This window comes from Neolamprologus brichardi, chromosome 10 (genome assembly GCF_056152115.1).
Source record: "Neolamprologus brichardi isolate AB-2024 chromosome 10, ASM5615211v1, whole genome shotgun sequence".
Lineage (NCBI taxonomy): Eukaryota > Metazoa > Chordata > Actinopteri > Cichliformes > Cichlidae > Neolamprologus > Neolamprologus brichardi.
In genome coordinates, this window is record NC_142113.1 from 11550593 (window position 1) to 11568398 (window position 17806).

At 40.5% G+C, this 17806-nt stretch overlaps 1 protein-coding gene across 1 annotated transcript in view; it reads right to left on the bottom strand.

Moving 5' to 3' along the window:
* Window positions 1-1935: 1935 nt before the first annotated feature.
* flrt1a (fibronectin leucine rich transmembrane protein 1a) overlaps window positions 1936-17806 on the bottom strand; it is a 42542-nt gene continuing 26671 nt past the window's right edge. Inside the window, exon 3 of the mRNA XM_087847174.1 lies at window positions 1936-6450. Coding sequence (XP_087703300.1) covers window positions 4319-6373 — 2055 coding nt within the window. The 5' untranslated portion in view covers window positions 6374-6450 and the 3' untranslated portion in view covers window positions 1936-4318. The remainder of the gene's footprint in view (window positions 6451-17806) is intronic.

The window sequence follows — 17806 nt, forward strand, 5'->3', positions numbered from 1 at the left end:
CTCTCTCTTGCATTCTTTTGTATGCAAGTTTCCAAATCAATCCTTACCCTTAGAATTACCCCTGCTTGAGTTTCTGTGACGCATTGCATTGCATTCCTAGCCTTAAAACTGCATTCTTTTTAATGGCCAGCAGGGGGAAACTGCTCTACTTGCAAGTAGAAGTCCAGCTGTACTGAAGTCTTTCCTCTCCTAATGAATTTAATGATTTGGTCTCAGTTGCTAATTCAAGTGGTGGCTAATGGGCCATGGATATCATTGGCTATCTTGTGATTTACAAGGGGCTGCAAAAAGATGCATGGTTTAGAAAAACATAACGATGACAGCTAAAACGCTCAACTTAAGTCTTTAAAACAAGATTGCTCTAGTAGCAGCCAATGTAGCTTCAGTCTGTGAGCCTTGGTGGAGCTGGTAAGGCTCACTTATTTCTAAACCCAACTGACATTGAAAACTTGGTAGTTTCCCTTTAAAACCAGGCTTGCTTTGTGTTCCAAATGCATTTAGCTGTTTTTGATTAATAAAACATGCAAGCTTTACTTTAACTATACCTGTCCAAAGGGAAAAGACAACTGGAGAAGTAAAGTTCAAAAGTGTCATTTAGAATCTAAGAGATGCAGTATGAATAAAACGTATATATTTTTAAGCATTAATGACATTTTATTAGGTTGACTCACAGCAACAGCATGTCAAGGAGAGGTGAATCCAATCAACTTCTGTTATTCTGCTTGGAGGATACTGCTCTTCACAATGTTTTGCAACAGCTGTCACTCTGTTCATCTGTGGAAACACTCATTAAATCTCTCGCAGACCCTCTGCACTCCCATGGGCATAAACATTAACAAATAGCAGCATACTGCAGTTCTGTGGCAGTCAAATGTGTGTCAGCAAGAAACTGAAGCAGTATAGAAGAAGGCAAAGAAAGCAAATCCCCAAACTGCGACAGCAGAGTAACAAAAGGAGGATGTCTTCTTTTGGAATATCAGCATATGTCAGGTTCGTGGGGTGTTTTTAGTCCACCAAAGACATTAGAGGCCTTTTTTTGAGAGTCAAACTCCACATGACTGCAGGTATACAAAGGCTGCTAATAGCTTCTCCATTTATACTCAATCAGTGGAGACTGGTTACCTGCAAATGAGGTAAATGTGCACTGTCTCTTCAGGGTCTGCAGCTTGAAACAATGGAACTAGCAAACACTGTGCTTTCTGTCATTCACACAAGCACAGAATGGATGTGGGGATTGTTTTAACGGAAGATTGAAACTGTATGTTTTTTTCTCCCTCCCCTAACTCTGGCTTTTCCCAGTACTACTGTAGGGTCTTTGCCTTACAATAAAAGAACCCTGGGGCAACTGCTTTTGTGATATGGCGCTATGTAAAAAAAAAAGTTGAATTTAATTAGTGGTTTGCTTTAAGAACAACTTACCCCTCCTGAGGTTTTGCTGTCCAGTGGTCTATTTTCTCAAGTTTCTGCAGAGATGTGAAAGTGAACAAAGTGTGCTAGTACACCACGGCACCACTGCCTGGTGCTGTAAGGGCACAGGTTCTTGTGATCCTGGGTATTGTTGAATATGCTTTCAACCAAAGGCTCCTTTTCACCCCAGTGTTGCTCTTTAAAGTCGTTATCTTTTAATCATTAATTGACCGACTTAGTAATTTGTATTGCAAATGCAACATCTTTGTTATTCTTGACTAAATTAGCAAGAGGCTGCATCAGGCAGATGAAATCCAGAGGTAAGTGAAGGGCATCCAGCTGATGCTCAAAGTCCTTCAACTGGACTAAAATGTCAGCCCAGCAGAGACTGATTACTCTGTTTCATCTGAAGTGTTTTGATGAAGTTGTTCATTTAGAGTTGAGCACATTCTGTGTTGTGGCGTTCCAGGTTGCATGCAAACATAAAGTCACTGCGGGCAGCAGTTTGTTGATTCCTCTCTGCTCCATTTTATCTCTGCTTTTCTTTTCTCCGAGTGTCTCAAACTCAGGTAGTAGTTGATTATCCCAGGAGTACTCGGCGCCCTCATCCAATGCAAGCAAAATGTAGGTCTAATTCGTGCATAAAAGCCAGCTTGCTCAAATATAATTTTATTCCCCACCAATGGCTCCCCTGACATAAGGTAAATGATAGGTTGCAGTAATAACAAGATTATAAAACTTTTATTGATCCCCTCTGAAGATGAATTTATAAAGAAAAGTCCACATATTTTTCAGGTTCACATCATTTTTTTTTTCATTTTTTCTTTACGCAAAGTAATGGCACCATTACTTTTTATTATTTCATCAGAAAAAATATTTATGTGACTGTGGCCATGTTTTGTTTTGTTTTGTTTTATTTATACAAATGATGAGGAAGTATGCATCTTAAATAGACCCACATATAAAATAGCAATTACACTATATCAACATTCTCCGAAACAAAATTTAGCCAGGCCAGTAAGATGTTATTTGTTTAAAGCCGGTGATTCTGGGTGCAAAATAATAATTACATTCCACTGACATATTGTCTGACAACAGTGTAAAACTCTGCCAGACACAATAGTCAAGGAAGCACAATTGGTGTCCCCTTTGAGAGCAACACAGTGGTAAACAACTGATGGACAATATTAAATCCAAGGGTAGAAGCTAATATGCCAAACAGATTTATGCATGGGTGATCCTCACTGTGCCAGAGCCATCAATCCTGCGTCTTCGTCAGCGCATGGAGATGTTTCTTTACCCTCCGTCTCCCCGTGCCTGTCGTTACATTTATCCCTGTTCCCTGCTAAGTGCTAATACATTTACATTTTTAGTGCTGCTCAGTAATAAAAGAGGTGGATCGAGTGGAAGCCTTAACGTTGCTAAAACAAACATCAATGAACTCCCATCGCCAAGGAGTCACCCTGCTGCCAGCCCAACCTGTCCATCCACCCGCCCACACAGCTTGGCCGCCGCCCCACAGTGTAGGTCAACAGTGTTGCGGTTTAAACTCTCAGTTGCGCTCACAGTTCTTGCCCTCGAATTTCGAAGTTCACTCGCAAGAGTCTGCCTCCCCAAAGAGACTCCACATTAGTATTTTGTTCAGTCTGGGTGCTTTGAAAAAAACAAACCAAAAGCTGTCTTAGCTTTAAGAATGTGGAGAAACATTTTACAACCAAAAGCCACCAACTGAAGTCACAGGTGACGCACACAGGCACAACATCGGAAAAGAAGGACTGAGGTTGATCATTACTGTCTCAGCAGGCTGACATGCTTAGTCTTTGGGCAGAGTCTAATTTTTAAAAATGACATAATGTTAAGAATAGTCACAATCAAGAATTCACTCTGCTGGTTGTAACAGAACATGAACCAGGAGACAGCCATCGGTATATTTTCTGCACTTGTTTAGAAGAAACAAAGCCACAGTCTTCATCAGAAGCTGGGATTCATCAATAATGAAAAACACGGGGGCGAAAAGAAAAAAAAAGCTGTTTTAGCAGAGACAAAAACCATCACATTGGGAACAAAATAAATAAATAAAGAGAGCTGTGCAGGATTTCATTACTAAACAAACCACTGATAAAAAATAGCAAAGCATTTTTCAAACACAGCCCAGTCGGTACCAAAGGAAATTATCTACACACTCGTGCTGCATTTTATCCAGTGCAGCACTACAATACTGATCTCAGGTGAATGACCTCAAGAGCTATAACCAAGGCTGACCAGCCCTTATAAGATCTTCACCCTGCCAACTACTTAATAAGGTAATAACAAGCCTATTTTAAGACAAGTGGTTATTGGGTTGTTTGAAATCGAACAATTCACAGCTTTACAAAGCCCTTTCCTTGGATAGCTGGTAGGGCACATCAATATAGTTGAGGCATTTGGAACAATGAGTTGATAAGACTACATACTGTGTATGACCGGTGAGCAGGAAATGGGTACCAAAAATGTTTGTTTCTCACCGGTCCTTGAGCTGACTGGTGTGGCTCCTGTGTGTGAAAGAGGAACTCTACCTGCTAAGTTTGCTAAGTTTGACCTTTCCACAGAGGATACATTCTTTGCTTACATGTCACAGGGAAAGAGCAGAAAAGGAAACATACACAGGCCATTACTAAGATGGTGAAGAAAACACTCAGCTGTGCATTTACACCTGGAGCATTGGCTGCTGCTTCCTGCAGTGAACTGTTCCTGCACAGTTTCAGTTCCAGTTCATCACATATACTACTCTCAGTTGAGCAAACAGCAGGTCATTTGGAATGGGAGACCAGAAGAAGAAGGCACAGAGGGGTGCTTCAGTGTCCATGCGAAGGGATATTGTGCATCTATACAGTTTACCAATAACACTGTGAAGAGAATCAGGTACAGTACATCATGTGTAACAGTAGTCTATATCTGGGATTCCTCCTTCTCTATAGCCACGGTTGGAGCCATGTCCTGCATTAGAAACATTGTTGGTACCTTTATACAAGCCAGTGCCATTGGAGGGGAATATGGTATGAATGATGTAATCCTCTCGTAAGGGTTTTGGCTGCATTGGCTGGCAAGCAGCCATTGGCGTCATCTGGAACCCCGGGCCACGGATTTCTAGGATGGTATTGTCCTTTTTTGTGCCAGACTCGATGTAATCATCATAGGTTTTGCTTTTTCTGGAGCTGCTGCGAGTATAGTGGTCACGGGTGCACAAATGTCCAGTCCTATGTCCATACCAACAAAAGACACCAAAAATAAGAGCCAACGATACAATGGCAGTAGCCCCACCAATGATCCCTGCCAGCGGTAGCGTTGTCATCTGCCGTGAGTCTTGACCTTCCTCCTCCTCCATTGGGCTGATGTCTGACGTTTCAGCTTTTGCACAAACCAGAGCTTCATCAGAGTCAACATCTCCAGGAATCATCCCTTTGCTTTCTGAACTGGCAGGTAGGGGCACCATGCAGATGATGTAGTTAGAACGTGGTTGCAACGAGGTAAGCAGATACTCTCGATGATCACCCCGGACGAGGGTCTCTGTGATTGATCCCATGGTGTTCCCAGTTCCAAGTCGAAGCCAGCTTAACCTAAAGGAAGAGCTGGGCTGTGCCACACTCCAGGTGACCCGGATGCTATTGTGTGACAGAGGCTTCACGTTCAGGGCCAGGCTCTTCCCGACACCACTGCTGCTAAGAGTGTAGTCTAGCCCGGAGTCAGGAAACCCCAAACCTGGACGCTTTGAACGAAGGGTGAAGAGAGAACCCTGTGGAGGAGTGTTGGTGGTCGGGCTCTCAGCTCCACCTATGCCCCCTTTTTCTCTGGACCCTGATCTGACTACCTCACATTCTTCCATCTCACTTGTCAGGTCTGTCAAAGACATGTCTCTCACCCTGTCAGGCCCATGGCAAGTTAGACCTCTGACAGTGATGGAGTTACCACGGGCACGCAGCCAGTCATACAGCCAGCGCAGGTTGCAGCCACAGTGCCAAGGATTTCCTCGCACCAGCAGCTGACTCAGGTTGTCTAGATCTTTGAACAGTCCTTTTGGCAGTGTGGTCAGGTTATTTCCTGACAGATCCAGCCTCTGCAGCCTACGCATGCCATCCAATGAACCACGTGGCATATGAGTCAAGGCATTATCCTGTAAAGACAGTCTCTGCAGATGGGCACTGGGTAGGTTGACAGGTGGGGTCTGGAGGGAGTTGCGGACTAGAGATAACTCGGTCAAGTTGGAAAGGCGAGAGAATGTGTCATCAGCAATACGCTGGTTTGCCAAAAGGTTCCCATCCAGGACAAGACATCTAAGTGAGTTCAGGCCTCGGAAGGCATGGGTTGGGATAGTTGAGATCCGGTTGTCATCTAGACGGAGTTCTTCCAGAGAAGCAGGCAGGCCTGAGGGGATACTGGACAAGTGGTTGCGTGAAAGGAAAAGCAAGCGCAGCCGCGGGTTATCAGCAAAAGCTTGGTCCTCAATAGAGACAGTAGAAATTGAGTTGTCGTCCAAGTGGAGCTTCTCTAACAACGGCATCCTAGCCAGTGCGGTACGAGGAATAGTGCGGATGTTGTTGTCCTGCAAATGGAGTTCACGCACAGATGGTGGCAGGTGCATGGGAAATTCATCCAGTTCATTATCGTAGAGGTAGACCACACGGACAGCAAGATGGTGCTCCAAGGATATGGGCAAGCCTGGGTTGTTTATGTGGTTGTTTTGAAGGTACAGGACGGACGCAGAAGGAGGCAGTGATGGAATGGAGTTCAGACCACGATCATTACAGTAAATAAAGTCCTCATCGCACCTGCATACAGACGGGCATGTCATATCTGTGTCTCCAAGGTACCCTTGTATCGTGGCTGCAGCAAACTGAAGCATGCTGGTATGTAGTGTCAACCAAATGAACAGCATGAAGAGCCAAGCCCTTAGTTTGGCTGCACACACAGGTGCCATTATGGTGAACATAAGCACTGGCTCTCTTTCCCAAGGGTGTGGTTAGTCCTCAAATCACTGCAGGGAGCTGGAATCCTGTGACCTCCATCCTGCAAGACAAAGAGAAATTAACCGTTAGCACTGATGCACAAATGAACTGGTAGATTGTTCTGGTAAAATTTTAATGAGCTCAGAAATATTAACCAGCTTCATGCTGTACTTCAATCGTCTAATGTCTAAACATTAATAAAATCTCGGAATATGCTTCAATTATTGTGTCTAAACTGAGACATCTTGCATTCAGTAACAACACTTAGGTTTTTTTCAACAATTAACAATCATATCATCGGGGGGATGTGCACACATGGATGGATCTGTGAGTATTCCCAACAGAGCCTCTCACAACATTCTGCCATGGAGCCAAAGCCAACAAGATTTACAAAAAAATGACAACTGCACAGCCAACAATCGTTTTGTTGAATTAGCAACAATAATCAAAGATTACAGACAGATATAAAACTACACCTTTGTGTGCGCTGTTTTGAATGTTCAATGGAGAGTAAATACTTTGTCTCAGGAAAAGCAACAACAGAAGTGACAAATTCAAGCTTACACATAGAATTAAACCTTGAGTGTAAATATGAAATCTTGAGACTCCTCTCCACTTTTGAATTATATAAGAGCTGTTGAGAGGCTCCATACACCAACTCCATTAGGAGCTGCTAGCAGATGGCTGTATTAGCTAGACAGATCTGGAGATACTTTTCATTATCTAGAAGGAAGGGCATGTTTTAGTCTTGATCGAACGTCATGAAGAAGCCAGGATGGCACTAGGAACTGTATAAAAACTTCTCTGAAAATCATGTCTGCTTAATTGAGTTATGTATCATAGGTGGAAAGGAAAGATATACTCTGTAGCGGGATGCAGATGATGTGAGAGCTAATTAACTATTTGCAGTCACCATAACTGTGCAATGGGAAGCTGTACTCAGACCTTGACTGGCATCCCAGTTTGTTTGTTTGTTTTTTGTTTTGTTTTGGGGTTTTTTTGGGGGGGGAAGGGGGGGGGTTGTTTTTTGTTTTTACTGACTAACTAAGACACCACAACAGTCAAGCACAGTATTGACGATGGAGATTTGGAAACCGCTAAATTGCAACACCATCAGTGACAACTTGGGCCAATCACAGTCTTCAGTAACCAGAGCCATTAGTCAGAATGTTAAGGCCCACACAGCAGCATATAGCCAGGCTGTAGTATTGATTTCCTCACAAATCCGAGGTGATCTGCCAGAGCCAGTCGGCTTTCATACAGAGCGTAGGTTAGATGCACCATAATGAACCAAAACAAATGACACATTTGCTGCAAGCTGAATTTGTTAAACATGTATTTGCAAAGGTAACTTTATGCATGCATGTTTCTTACAAAAACAGTGAAAATTGTGAGGACAAACTTTGTTGACGTTTCACTCATTTTCAAGTGTAATGAACCACTGTTTGAAAAAAAAAAAAAGGACAAGCACAGGCCTCTGCAGTTGTTCAGCTGTGGCAGGTCAGGGATCCTTTTAGTGGAGAATTAATGAATGTCTTTCACTTTTCAGTCCAAATGTTGTATATTTGTTTTCTCACAAAGGGAAGATTGCACTTATTCTCCTCTAAGAGTGGCAGATGTTAACAGGTGAGCGCATTAATAATTCACTACTATGTTAGATTTCCAGTTGAACTTCAAGGTCTAGATATCCAGCCTATTTGGACACTTTTATGTTTGTAACCATTTGATACTTTCACTAAAAACATAGAGTGCAGCAGACAAAAAGTGGATGTCTGAGATTGAACTAGGCTGAAAGCAATTTATATCTTGGCTGCAGCAGAAAGTGTCACACAAAGAAAAATTGAATTTCTATAGATGGGAAGGGTGATATTTAAAAAAAACGCACACAGTTTCTGGACAGTTTCTCTTAGTTCAGTCTTCTTGAGTTGAATAGAAACTTGGAAATACATTTAGACTGTTTTTTCCCAACCCTCTCAAATGTGGTTCGAATATTTCTACATTTATAGCCTTTATCAGGGCAGATTATTGCAGAAGCAGAAGAAAAAAAATGCATTTGTCATGCATTATTTAGGACTTATTCTACTGTACTGTCCTTTAGCATCTCCTCTCATGACACTTTGTCAGATATGAAATGAGACTAACATCTGTGCTCTGTGTCCCGAGCTCCGCAAAATATTCACATTCAAAGCTAAACTGCTACTCACTAATCCCTTTTTGAGCCTATTTCCTCTTCAGTCCTGTTGACACAGCAAAGTGGTGTCAGTACACTTTAAGTGGAACCTGAAGAGTGAAATAAAACATTTAAAAAGCTGAGTTTTTTTTACTTTATGCACTTTGATATTTATTCATTTTTATGACTATGGTATAATGTATTCTGGTGTTGGGTTTTCCAGCGCGTGCAGGTTGTGTGTTCGAGACAGCGAGAGGCAGAGTAGTGCTAAAGAATGGATGACTTTTGAATCCCAAGAGCTTCAGCAGTGAGTCTCTTCAACACTGGAATATTTGGGTCAGCCCTATAAAAACAAGATAGATGTGGTGTGGGATTGAAGTGGTGCACAGAGCCAGAGGGATTAATAGAGCATATTGAGCTGTGATTCTCTGGATTAAGCAGGTGCCACAAAGAATAGCAAACACACATTTCAGCATTTTTTTTTTCATTTTGCCTCGTGGTTGCTCACTTGTCTGCACCTATTAGAAAATGGCATAAAAACATAAAGAGCACACAACTGTTATTTGTGTTTGTGCGTGTGTGAATGCTTACTGTGTGTTTGTCTATCCAAGCAGGATCAAATTGCAAAAACATTAACCCACATGTGGACAATCTATATGGTTGTCTAAATTTCAGTTATCTATAGTGGGGAGTAAAGCAGGGATGTGGGGTAATGTGTTAGCCAGACAGCCAGCCGCCTCAGGCACAGTACAGTACACACAACAACCCCCCAATCTAATACTGGAACCCAAGACTAGATCGATTTACATAAAAAATAAATAAATAGAAAAACAGAGACGGAGGGGAGGGAGAGGAGGAGTGACAGATAGCAGCTGTGTGCAAGACCTTTAAATCCCATCTCCCCATTAAGACCCCACAGAGGGATAGGCCTGAGACATCTGCAAAAGTGGATTTTAGATGACCAAAGTGGCCGCTGACGTATAAGGAAACCCACTTCACTAATGGCGGTGAAACGATAATAGTGGCCCACAGCTTATCTCACATAGAGAACATTTTAGATGTGCAGATTGGACACGGGGAAAGGAAAAGATGAGGCAAAGCATGATGCTTAGGGCGATGACAAGGAACTCAAAACATCTGAGATAGAAAAACATGATAGAGACATCATGATAGAAAAACATGGCCTGCTAGGCAAATCCTAAAGGTTGCAGCAGGTTTATATGACTCTGCGTAGAAATAGAGCTAGAGGTTTATACACTTATACTCTATTATATTCTATTATACAAAGCTAAAAGAAAAAGTAAATCTCTGTTGTACTCCATGTTCTGCTTCTTTAACATATGCACGATGTAATTTAGCTATACACCTGGCATATTTTTAAATCAAATGTGTCCCTGTGTTTGGAGCTCGTAATACAATTTCATTATAAATTAATTAATGAAACCAATGCATTACAATCCTGTTAAATTTCTATCAACCTCCCCTCTCTGAATATGTCATAGAGGCAAGGTTGGGCAACACATTAAAGGCTAAGGCAGCATTAATGGATTCGCCCCACAACAACGTACTTTTTTCCCCTTTCCTTGTTTATGTTTACCGATTTCCTGGCATGAAGGAATGATTGGATTTGCGTGCAGCCGTTTCTTATCTCAGCTGCTGACACAAAGACCCAGTGTATATAACCTATATAAATGTTAAGTGACACGGTGGCTCAGTTAGCACCATTGCCTCGCAGCAGGCGGGTCTAAGCTTTGTAATGACCCTGATTTGGATTTATGTTCAGGAGCTCCAGATTCTTCCAAGGCCACTAGAAAATAGATGCTATACTAATATTGTACACTACATCATGTAAAAGAGATAAATAACTGTTAAAAATGCTTAAATAAATCTGGACACTTAGCTAAAAAAAAGTCCAGTGCTCAGCATTTGGCATCTCATTCCCTTAAATATCTTAAAGGAATAATGAAATACATGTCACTAAATAATTAATACCATGTATTTTTCCCCATATATATTTGAGAAAATGCTGCTGCAAAATAATACAAGCTGTAGGGTAGCTACAAAGTGCTTCACCTGATTCATAGCCTGGGATTCATCTCCAGGGTTTTGTTTGCGGGTGGGTATGCAGCTCACGGGACCCTAGAAAGATTTGATATATAGCTTCACAGCACTATAACGTGTTTTATCTTTACAGCACTGTAATACGTTCTGTCGGGCCACCAGTTTAATTCTCTGTCCTCTTCACTGCAGCTACTTCCCCTGAATTATTTTGGCTCAGCGTTTCTTCCTCAAGACAGCCAGATTACAGGTAAATCCTTTCAGCATTAACAAAAGGGCCACAGATCCTCACAGCGATATGCTCTTGCACTGTGTGACAAGGTAACACCAAATCTCCCGTGATGTTGACAGGATTTCAGGGGGATTTTGGTTCAAATGTAATGCATGCTAACCCTGATCAATGGTATGAACCAGCTTCTTAAGGGTGTGACAGTAATAGAGTCAACTGAATTGAACTTCATAGCCTTACCAACAACAGATGCAAAAAATATCCTTGACTTAATAATTGAAGCACTTTATAAAAGAATTGCTGTATCCAAGAGAGCTTAAGATGTTTAGCTATGCTACTGGTGACTCTATAGGGACAGCAGTGCTGGTCGGCTTTCAAGTCACAATTAAATTAGCAAAACTGTAGTTCATGACCACAAATCATCAAAATATTTCCTTTGTCACTGAGGTGCCTAATAAACAGGGGAATACCCAGGATTGAAAATATCTAGCTAGTTCTACAGATGGGCAGTGAGTATAAATTATGGGTTGTTTTGTTTGTTTTTTACATTTATTTTTAAGTATATTGATTTATTTAATTAAAATCAGATTTTTAAACACCTCAATGAATATCACCAAACACAAACTAACACTTACTAAAAGTACATTTGTTTTATTTTGAGAGATATGTTAAAGTGAGGATAGAAGATCAAGATTATTGTTTAAATCTACCAACAGCTCAGCTTGAGTGAGATGCCCTGAGTCATTTTAAAAAGATCTTTAATCTGATATTAGATCTGTACAGGACGTGTTGCTTATTATTTCATATTATAACATGTTGTTATTGTACAAACTGAATAATACTAACTGTGTTATTCAGCTGCATTATTGTGTAAGAATAATATAAAAGTGTGGGCTCAGCTGGGTAGTGTGCAGTGTGCTGCGTAGTAAAACACACAGTAACAGACCATGTTAAAGAGCAAGGTGTAAAGTTCGTGGTCACTTTTTGCTAAACTGAGGTGTTTATAGCACCTTTACACTTCCTAGGGCTCGAGAGCAGCAGCAATACAATGGAGTCAGTAGCAGAGGTCAGCTGATCACATCCTGTCCACACAAAAAACAAATCTACTGCTAGATTTCACAGTTAAATTAATTTCAGAGTTACTTTGAGTCAAGTCATTTTTTCAGGTTTCCCACTACACTACTGAAGTTTACATCTTAAGCTTCAGTTAACTGCCAAATCCTTCTTTGTTCATAAACCTATGCTATCATGCTAGCATCCTTGAGTATTTAACATTTTAAAGACTTGAAAAAATGTTAGACCGAACTAAGATAATGATTATGTAAGAATTTTAACTTTAAAGATGTTAAAATATCAACATCAAAAGCTCAAATGAACAGAATTAAAGCCACATTTACAGCCTGCTACAAAAAGCAGCAATGGTTTTTGGATAATATTCCAGTTAATGAGAACTGTTCACCAGTTTGAATTTTCTTGAGGCCTAAACTTCTCTCCCTCTGGACCAAAGCTGTAGGACAGACTTTGTCACCAATCCTATGACATACCTAGAGCTAATTAGTTGTTGTTGTGGGTGTCCTTGCACCTATAAAGTATTTGGATGCAACTTGCTAACCAACCTTACTGGTTATAGCTGATAACTTTGTGCTCCATCCATCCATTCTCTTCTAATTATCCAACTCACAGTCAAACAGAGGTGGTTCTAGACTATCCTAACTATCACAGGGTGAGAGGTGCTACACCCCAGACAGCTTCCCAGTCTATCACGGAGTCACTAATTAACATAACTCCAAAAAGTGCATGTCTTTGGACTCCCAGGACCTTCTTGCTGTGAGACAGCATTGCTGCCATGATGCTAAAATAGCACTTCTCAGCACTTCTTGGATCTAAATATGACAACAGCTGGCTTCAAAAAACAAACATAACAGCAGTAAAAACTTTTAACATTGAGGCCTCAAAGTCTGAGCACCAGAAACCAGTTAGTGATATTAAAGTGGGTACATCCATCTTGTATATACAGTCTATTGGAAAAAGCCATAACACAACTTCAGTATAAAATAACTAGTCAAATTTAATAAACGGCTTTGCTGCCGCCCTCCAAACAATGTTCAAACAGCCTTTTTTTTGCCTGCATTTTATACTTTTAATATACTTTCACAAAGATTTATCTGGCTCATCCCATCACGTAGATATGCCTGACACTGGGAAAAAAAAGGGGAAAAAAGCGGTGACGTTCCACTCTGAGGTTCAGTCAATGCATCAACGCGGCCGGGCTATGGGTTTGGTTCGGCTGTTATAAAGTAAATTATTAACTTTTGAAGGGCCATAGATTTTCATTCAGATTGTTTAGGTGGCAGTTATCTGCCTTAAAATGTCTCTAACCCAAGGACAAAACTGCTAGCTTGTCTATTGAGACTCCTTTAATAGTATAGTTTTTCACAGAAATTTCCTTTCTGATGTGAAATGGCTTAAATATTCTCAAACAGAAATTTTCACATTTTTTTTGTGAAAAAAAAAAAGAAATCTACTAAAGTAATCTACTGTAAACACATCTGATCTACAGTTTTATTTAAAATAAATCTCTTCATATATCTATATTTTAATGCAGATGCAGTTCTGCCACACTGATGTATGAGACACTGAGACAGAGTTGGCTTGGCAGAGTATCTGGGAAATAAACTTTAGATGTGTCACGTCTGTGTCAGTGCGCATAATGCAGTGTTTGATCAAGGCCTCACTGGCTTCTGAAATCATTTGCATTGATTTTAATCTTTCTGCTACATAAAATAGAGGAAAGTCTTTAAACACGAGAAGGGCCAGCGTCTCCGTTTTGAGAAAACACTCATTTCAAACGGGACTTATAAAGGCAAATTTATCATCTGCCTTTGAGTCAAGGAGTCAGCCTGTGTTTGTCACGCTTCAGCTAGGACTCTGATTGGATTTTTTTATTTGTGAGAGGGGGAGAGACAGCGAGATTGGTTAGCTTAATTGGTTAAATTTGAATTCAATCCTGATAAGTTGCAATATAAATACAGGGCTGTGGTGGGAGGCTCGGGCAGCTGAGCCACAAAACAACATTGTGCCTTCGGGGTGAAAATTAACCTCAGAAATAAGAGAGGAAATAGAAAACGATTACATCAGTTGAAAACCTCTCTGTATCCCTGACACCTTTACAGGACTGTTAGGTTGTGCCTGGCAGCCATGGTGGAGGTCCAACAACACCTGAACATGCCTCTAAACATAAAAGTCAGCCATCTAAAAACTGCTAAAGTAATGTGACAAATACTGTGTAAACTGACTATTTTACATGAGTCTACACGACTCTGTCTTGTAGCTGATGCATAGTCATGCTGTAATTATTAAAGAGAACAAAAACGACATATTTACATTTTTATCTTTAATAACTGAATGTATGACCATTCTTTATTTCGTATTCTTCAATTCTGTTTCAATTCTGAATATTTTTTCTGTTTCTGGATAAATACCAGGGGCAAAAAAGTTGTTTGCACTTTGTTCATACATGGAACATAGACAGTGTTACTTTGTTTGCATTTATGCTCTGACTTTAAGTTATTTATGGCAGCCAGTTGTTTAAGCGTTATCATTATTATTGCAGACAAAGTGTATTTTGTTTTGCATCATTATGCAGAAATATAGTAATTTATATGAAATTCCACAAGACCAGGTTGAAGCCTAAGTGCAGACTGATTTTAAAACTGTGTTGATCTTAGCTAACATGAGCTAGCTAAATTCAGAAACTATTTCACTTATAGTCTTTCACATCCTGCTTACTATGTATCAAGATCACATTCAATTGTTAATTAGTATGCGTAAATCGTTACATTTTTAATGATCTCAAGATTGGTTTAAAACTGATTTTTTTTTTAACTACCAAGCAAACGCCGGTGATATTGGTATGAGGCTAAGGTCACCAGAGCGGTAGCTACACTGGTGGCGGTGAAGAAATGATGATGATCTTGCAGGAACTGTGATTATGTTGTTGCAAAGCTGAAGAAATGCTTGGCAATCTGGTGATTTTCAGCAGCATTTTTACAGCTCTGAGTGGACGTGAATGTTGTATTTAGCCATGTCACAGTAGCGTAACACAAAGAAATGATTCTGGGACATGTAAATTAGGTGCAATATGCCCTCAGTATAATACATTACTCTAGTGTTGTGGTGTTGAAATAAAGAGGAGAAAACCCAGGCTTGTGTGGTTTTACAGCCTGAGAACATTCGTGCATTGAGTACAGTTTGTCCTTGGACTTCTCAACATTTCAAAATAAAAATGCCATCCTACTTCAGATCTATCAAAACAGGAATTCTGAGTCAGAAAGTCTGATGAATAACTCATCTATTATAGTCCTTGGCTGGGTTGATCATAGGTCAGTTTCCAACATGTTGCTGCCATTATCTCATCTTCTTACTTGCCTGTTGACTGTATGACTCATTTCCCTTTCCTTTGCTTAATCATTATATCCTCACCTACACATTGCCACACATTTCACATTCTATTTGTCAGACTCTATACAATACTTTAAAAAATTAAAGCCGTTCCTGTTTACGCGCACGACCTCAAAATATAAGGACTCAATTAGAGGCTGCGCTGGTTTAACCGAACAACTCTATGTATCGCTTAGAAGACACAGGCACCGTTTTCCCTGTCGCATTTTTCTGGTGGGAACAATGAAGCGGCTGACTGAGACCCAGTTTTCTTTTGCTTCATCATCATGCCTGCCTTTACAGTTGTGTTGTCCTTTCACGTTTGGCTGCCATGTCGGCTGTCTGTGCCGCATTCACAAACGTCATTAAATCCCTTGTCCTAAATTGCCTACATCAACTACATTTCATAATGCTTTCATCTTCCCTTCTGTGACTTTGTTCTTTTTCTGCACAGTTAATTCCTTTGCTTTTGCTTTTTTTCTCTCGCTCTCTTTTTTCTTTTTCTCCACGTCGCTTTCTGTTAGTGCACGGTTCGCCTATTAGTCTTTATATCGTCCAAACTGGGATGTGAAGCAAAACAGATGCTTGCTTTTCCTTTAAGTAATATATGTTGGGAAATACCAATCCACTTTTGCGTAATAAAACTTCATCCAAAGAAAATTACAGCAGCCATGCTACGCAGTAAATTAATTACAGAGCCATTAAATGCATCTAACATTGTCTTGTGAGACTAAATTGCAGTGGTGGATTAAAACAACTAGTATAAGTAAGCAGGCTTCTCTTAATAAATACGATTTTGTGTTGTCACACTGGAAGCAGTTTGAGTTTATCCTTCGCCATATGAGAAATTAGAGTGGATAAATAGATACAGGCCGCCTCCGGGGCCCGGAAAAGATCCTGTGCAGTGTACACTTCGCTTTGACTTCTCAGTGTGTGTGTGGGTTTCTGCTGCATGAAATATCAGCTGTGGGAGTGTTCGGATCTTAAGCAAAAGTTGCTTTGAATCCCGAGATGCCTTGCACAGTTTTTTCCGAAACTTTTCACTCTGTTATGACTCCACGCGACCTCGTTTTCACCCCCACAAAATCCGGTCAGACCGAGTTAGAAACACAAAGGGTATTGTGTTATTCTTAATTTAGAAGCTATATCCATGAAAATTATATGTTGGCGTTCCACTTTCACGAGAGGCAGCTCACTTCAGAGCATTGACCAAAGGTAGCGTGTTAGTATATTTTGCTAATGGGTCCTGGCTTTTAGAGAGACTTTTACTGATTGCTTTGTTTGGCCTCATGCCCAAAACGAGAAAATGAGGGGGATAATCGAGCTTTATTGCTCACTGTTTAACTGTTGATAAGTGTTAGTTTGTTTAATGGCTGCATTTATGTCTTATTTAATTACTCCCACCATTTGAGAAAGAGGTAGTGCAGTAAAGGTGTTCCTCTGGCTCGGTTTGTTGCGGTGGCTTTAAATTCAATGAATATCAACACTTAGTTGAACCAGAGGGGGGGGGGTTCCATGGAAGTACTAAAGGATGAAAGAAAATCACAGTCAGGGACAGTCGCAACTAATTTTGTTCAATTTATAAAAGTGGGTCTGTTGTAGGCAAATGCTTTTAAAATGTTGCTCCAATACAAAGGTCCATTGAGTTAGAATCACATTAGATGGGGTTAAAATATATTACATTAAGTTTGAGCCTCAGTGCCAAGCTTCAGTTTCACTGAGAAAAAAGAAAAAACCTAGAACAGCACTTAGCTTAAGGCAGAGCTCCTCTAACCATGGATTAAAAAAAGTTCTGTTTAATAAAAGAAGAAAAATGTGCCTGTTTCTCATCTGTAATGTACGGATATATCTACGTACGTGTCTATCTATCTATCTATAGATGTTGGTGCCAGACGGACTTGTGTAAGCATTTTGTTCTTGGGACAAAAAAAGCCTTCGTGGGGGTCTGAGCAGAAAAGCAACAGTGACTCAAATAACCACTCTTTACAACCAACGAAGGAGCATCTCTGAACAGACACCGCATCGAGTCTTGAAAAAGATGGACTACAGCAGCAGAAGACCACACCGGGTAACACTCCTGTCAGCTGACAACATGAACCTGAGGCTACAATTTGCATGGATTTTTAAACACAAAATTCATTCGGATGGTATGATCAGAATTTAGAATAAATAACATGAAAACATGGCTCCAGCCTGCCTTGCATCAACAGTTCAGGATGCTGGGAGATATTTTCTAGGCACAGCTCATGTCCTCCACAGTCAGCTGATCTCAGTCAAATAAAGCACCTTTGGGATGTGGCGGAATGGGAGATTCACATCATGGATGTGCAGCCAACAGATTTGTAGCAACTGTGTGATGCTGTCATGTCAGCGTGGACCAAAATCTCTGAGCAATGTTTCCAGCACCTCGCTGAATCTGTGCATCTAAGAATTAAAGCAGTTCTAAGGGCATTAGCAAGGTATATATACATAACAAATAATCATCAAATAAAACAGCAGAAGGACAGACAAGTTCAAACA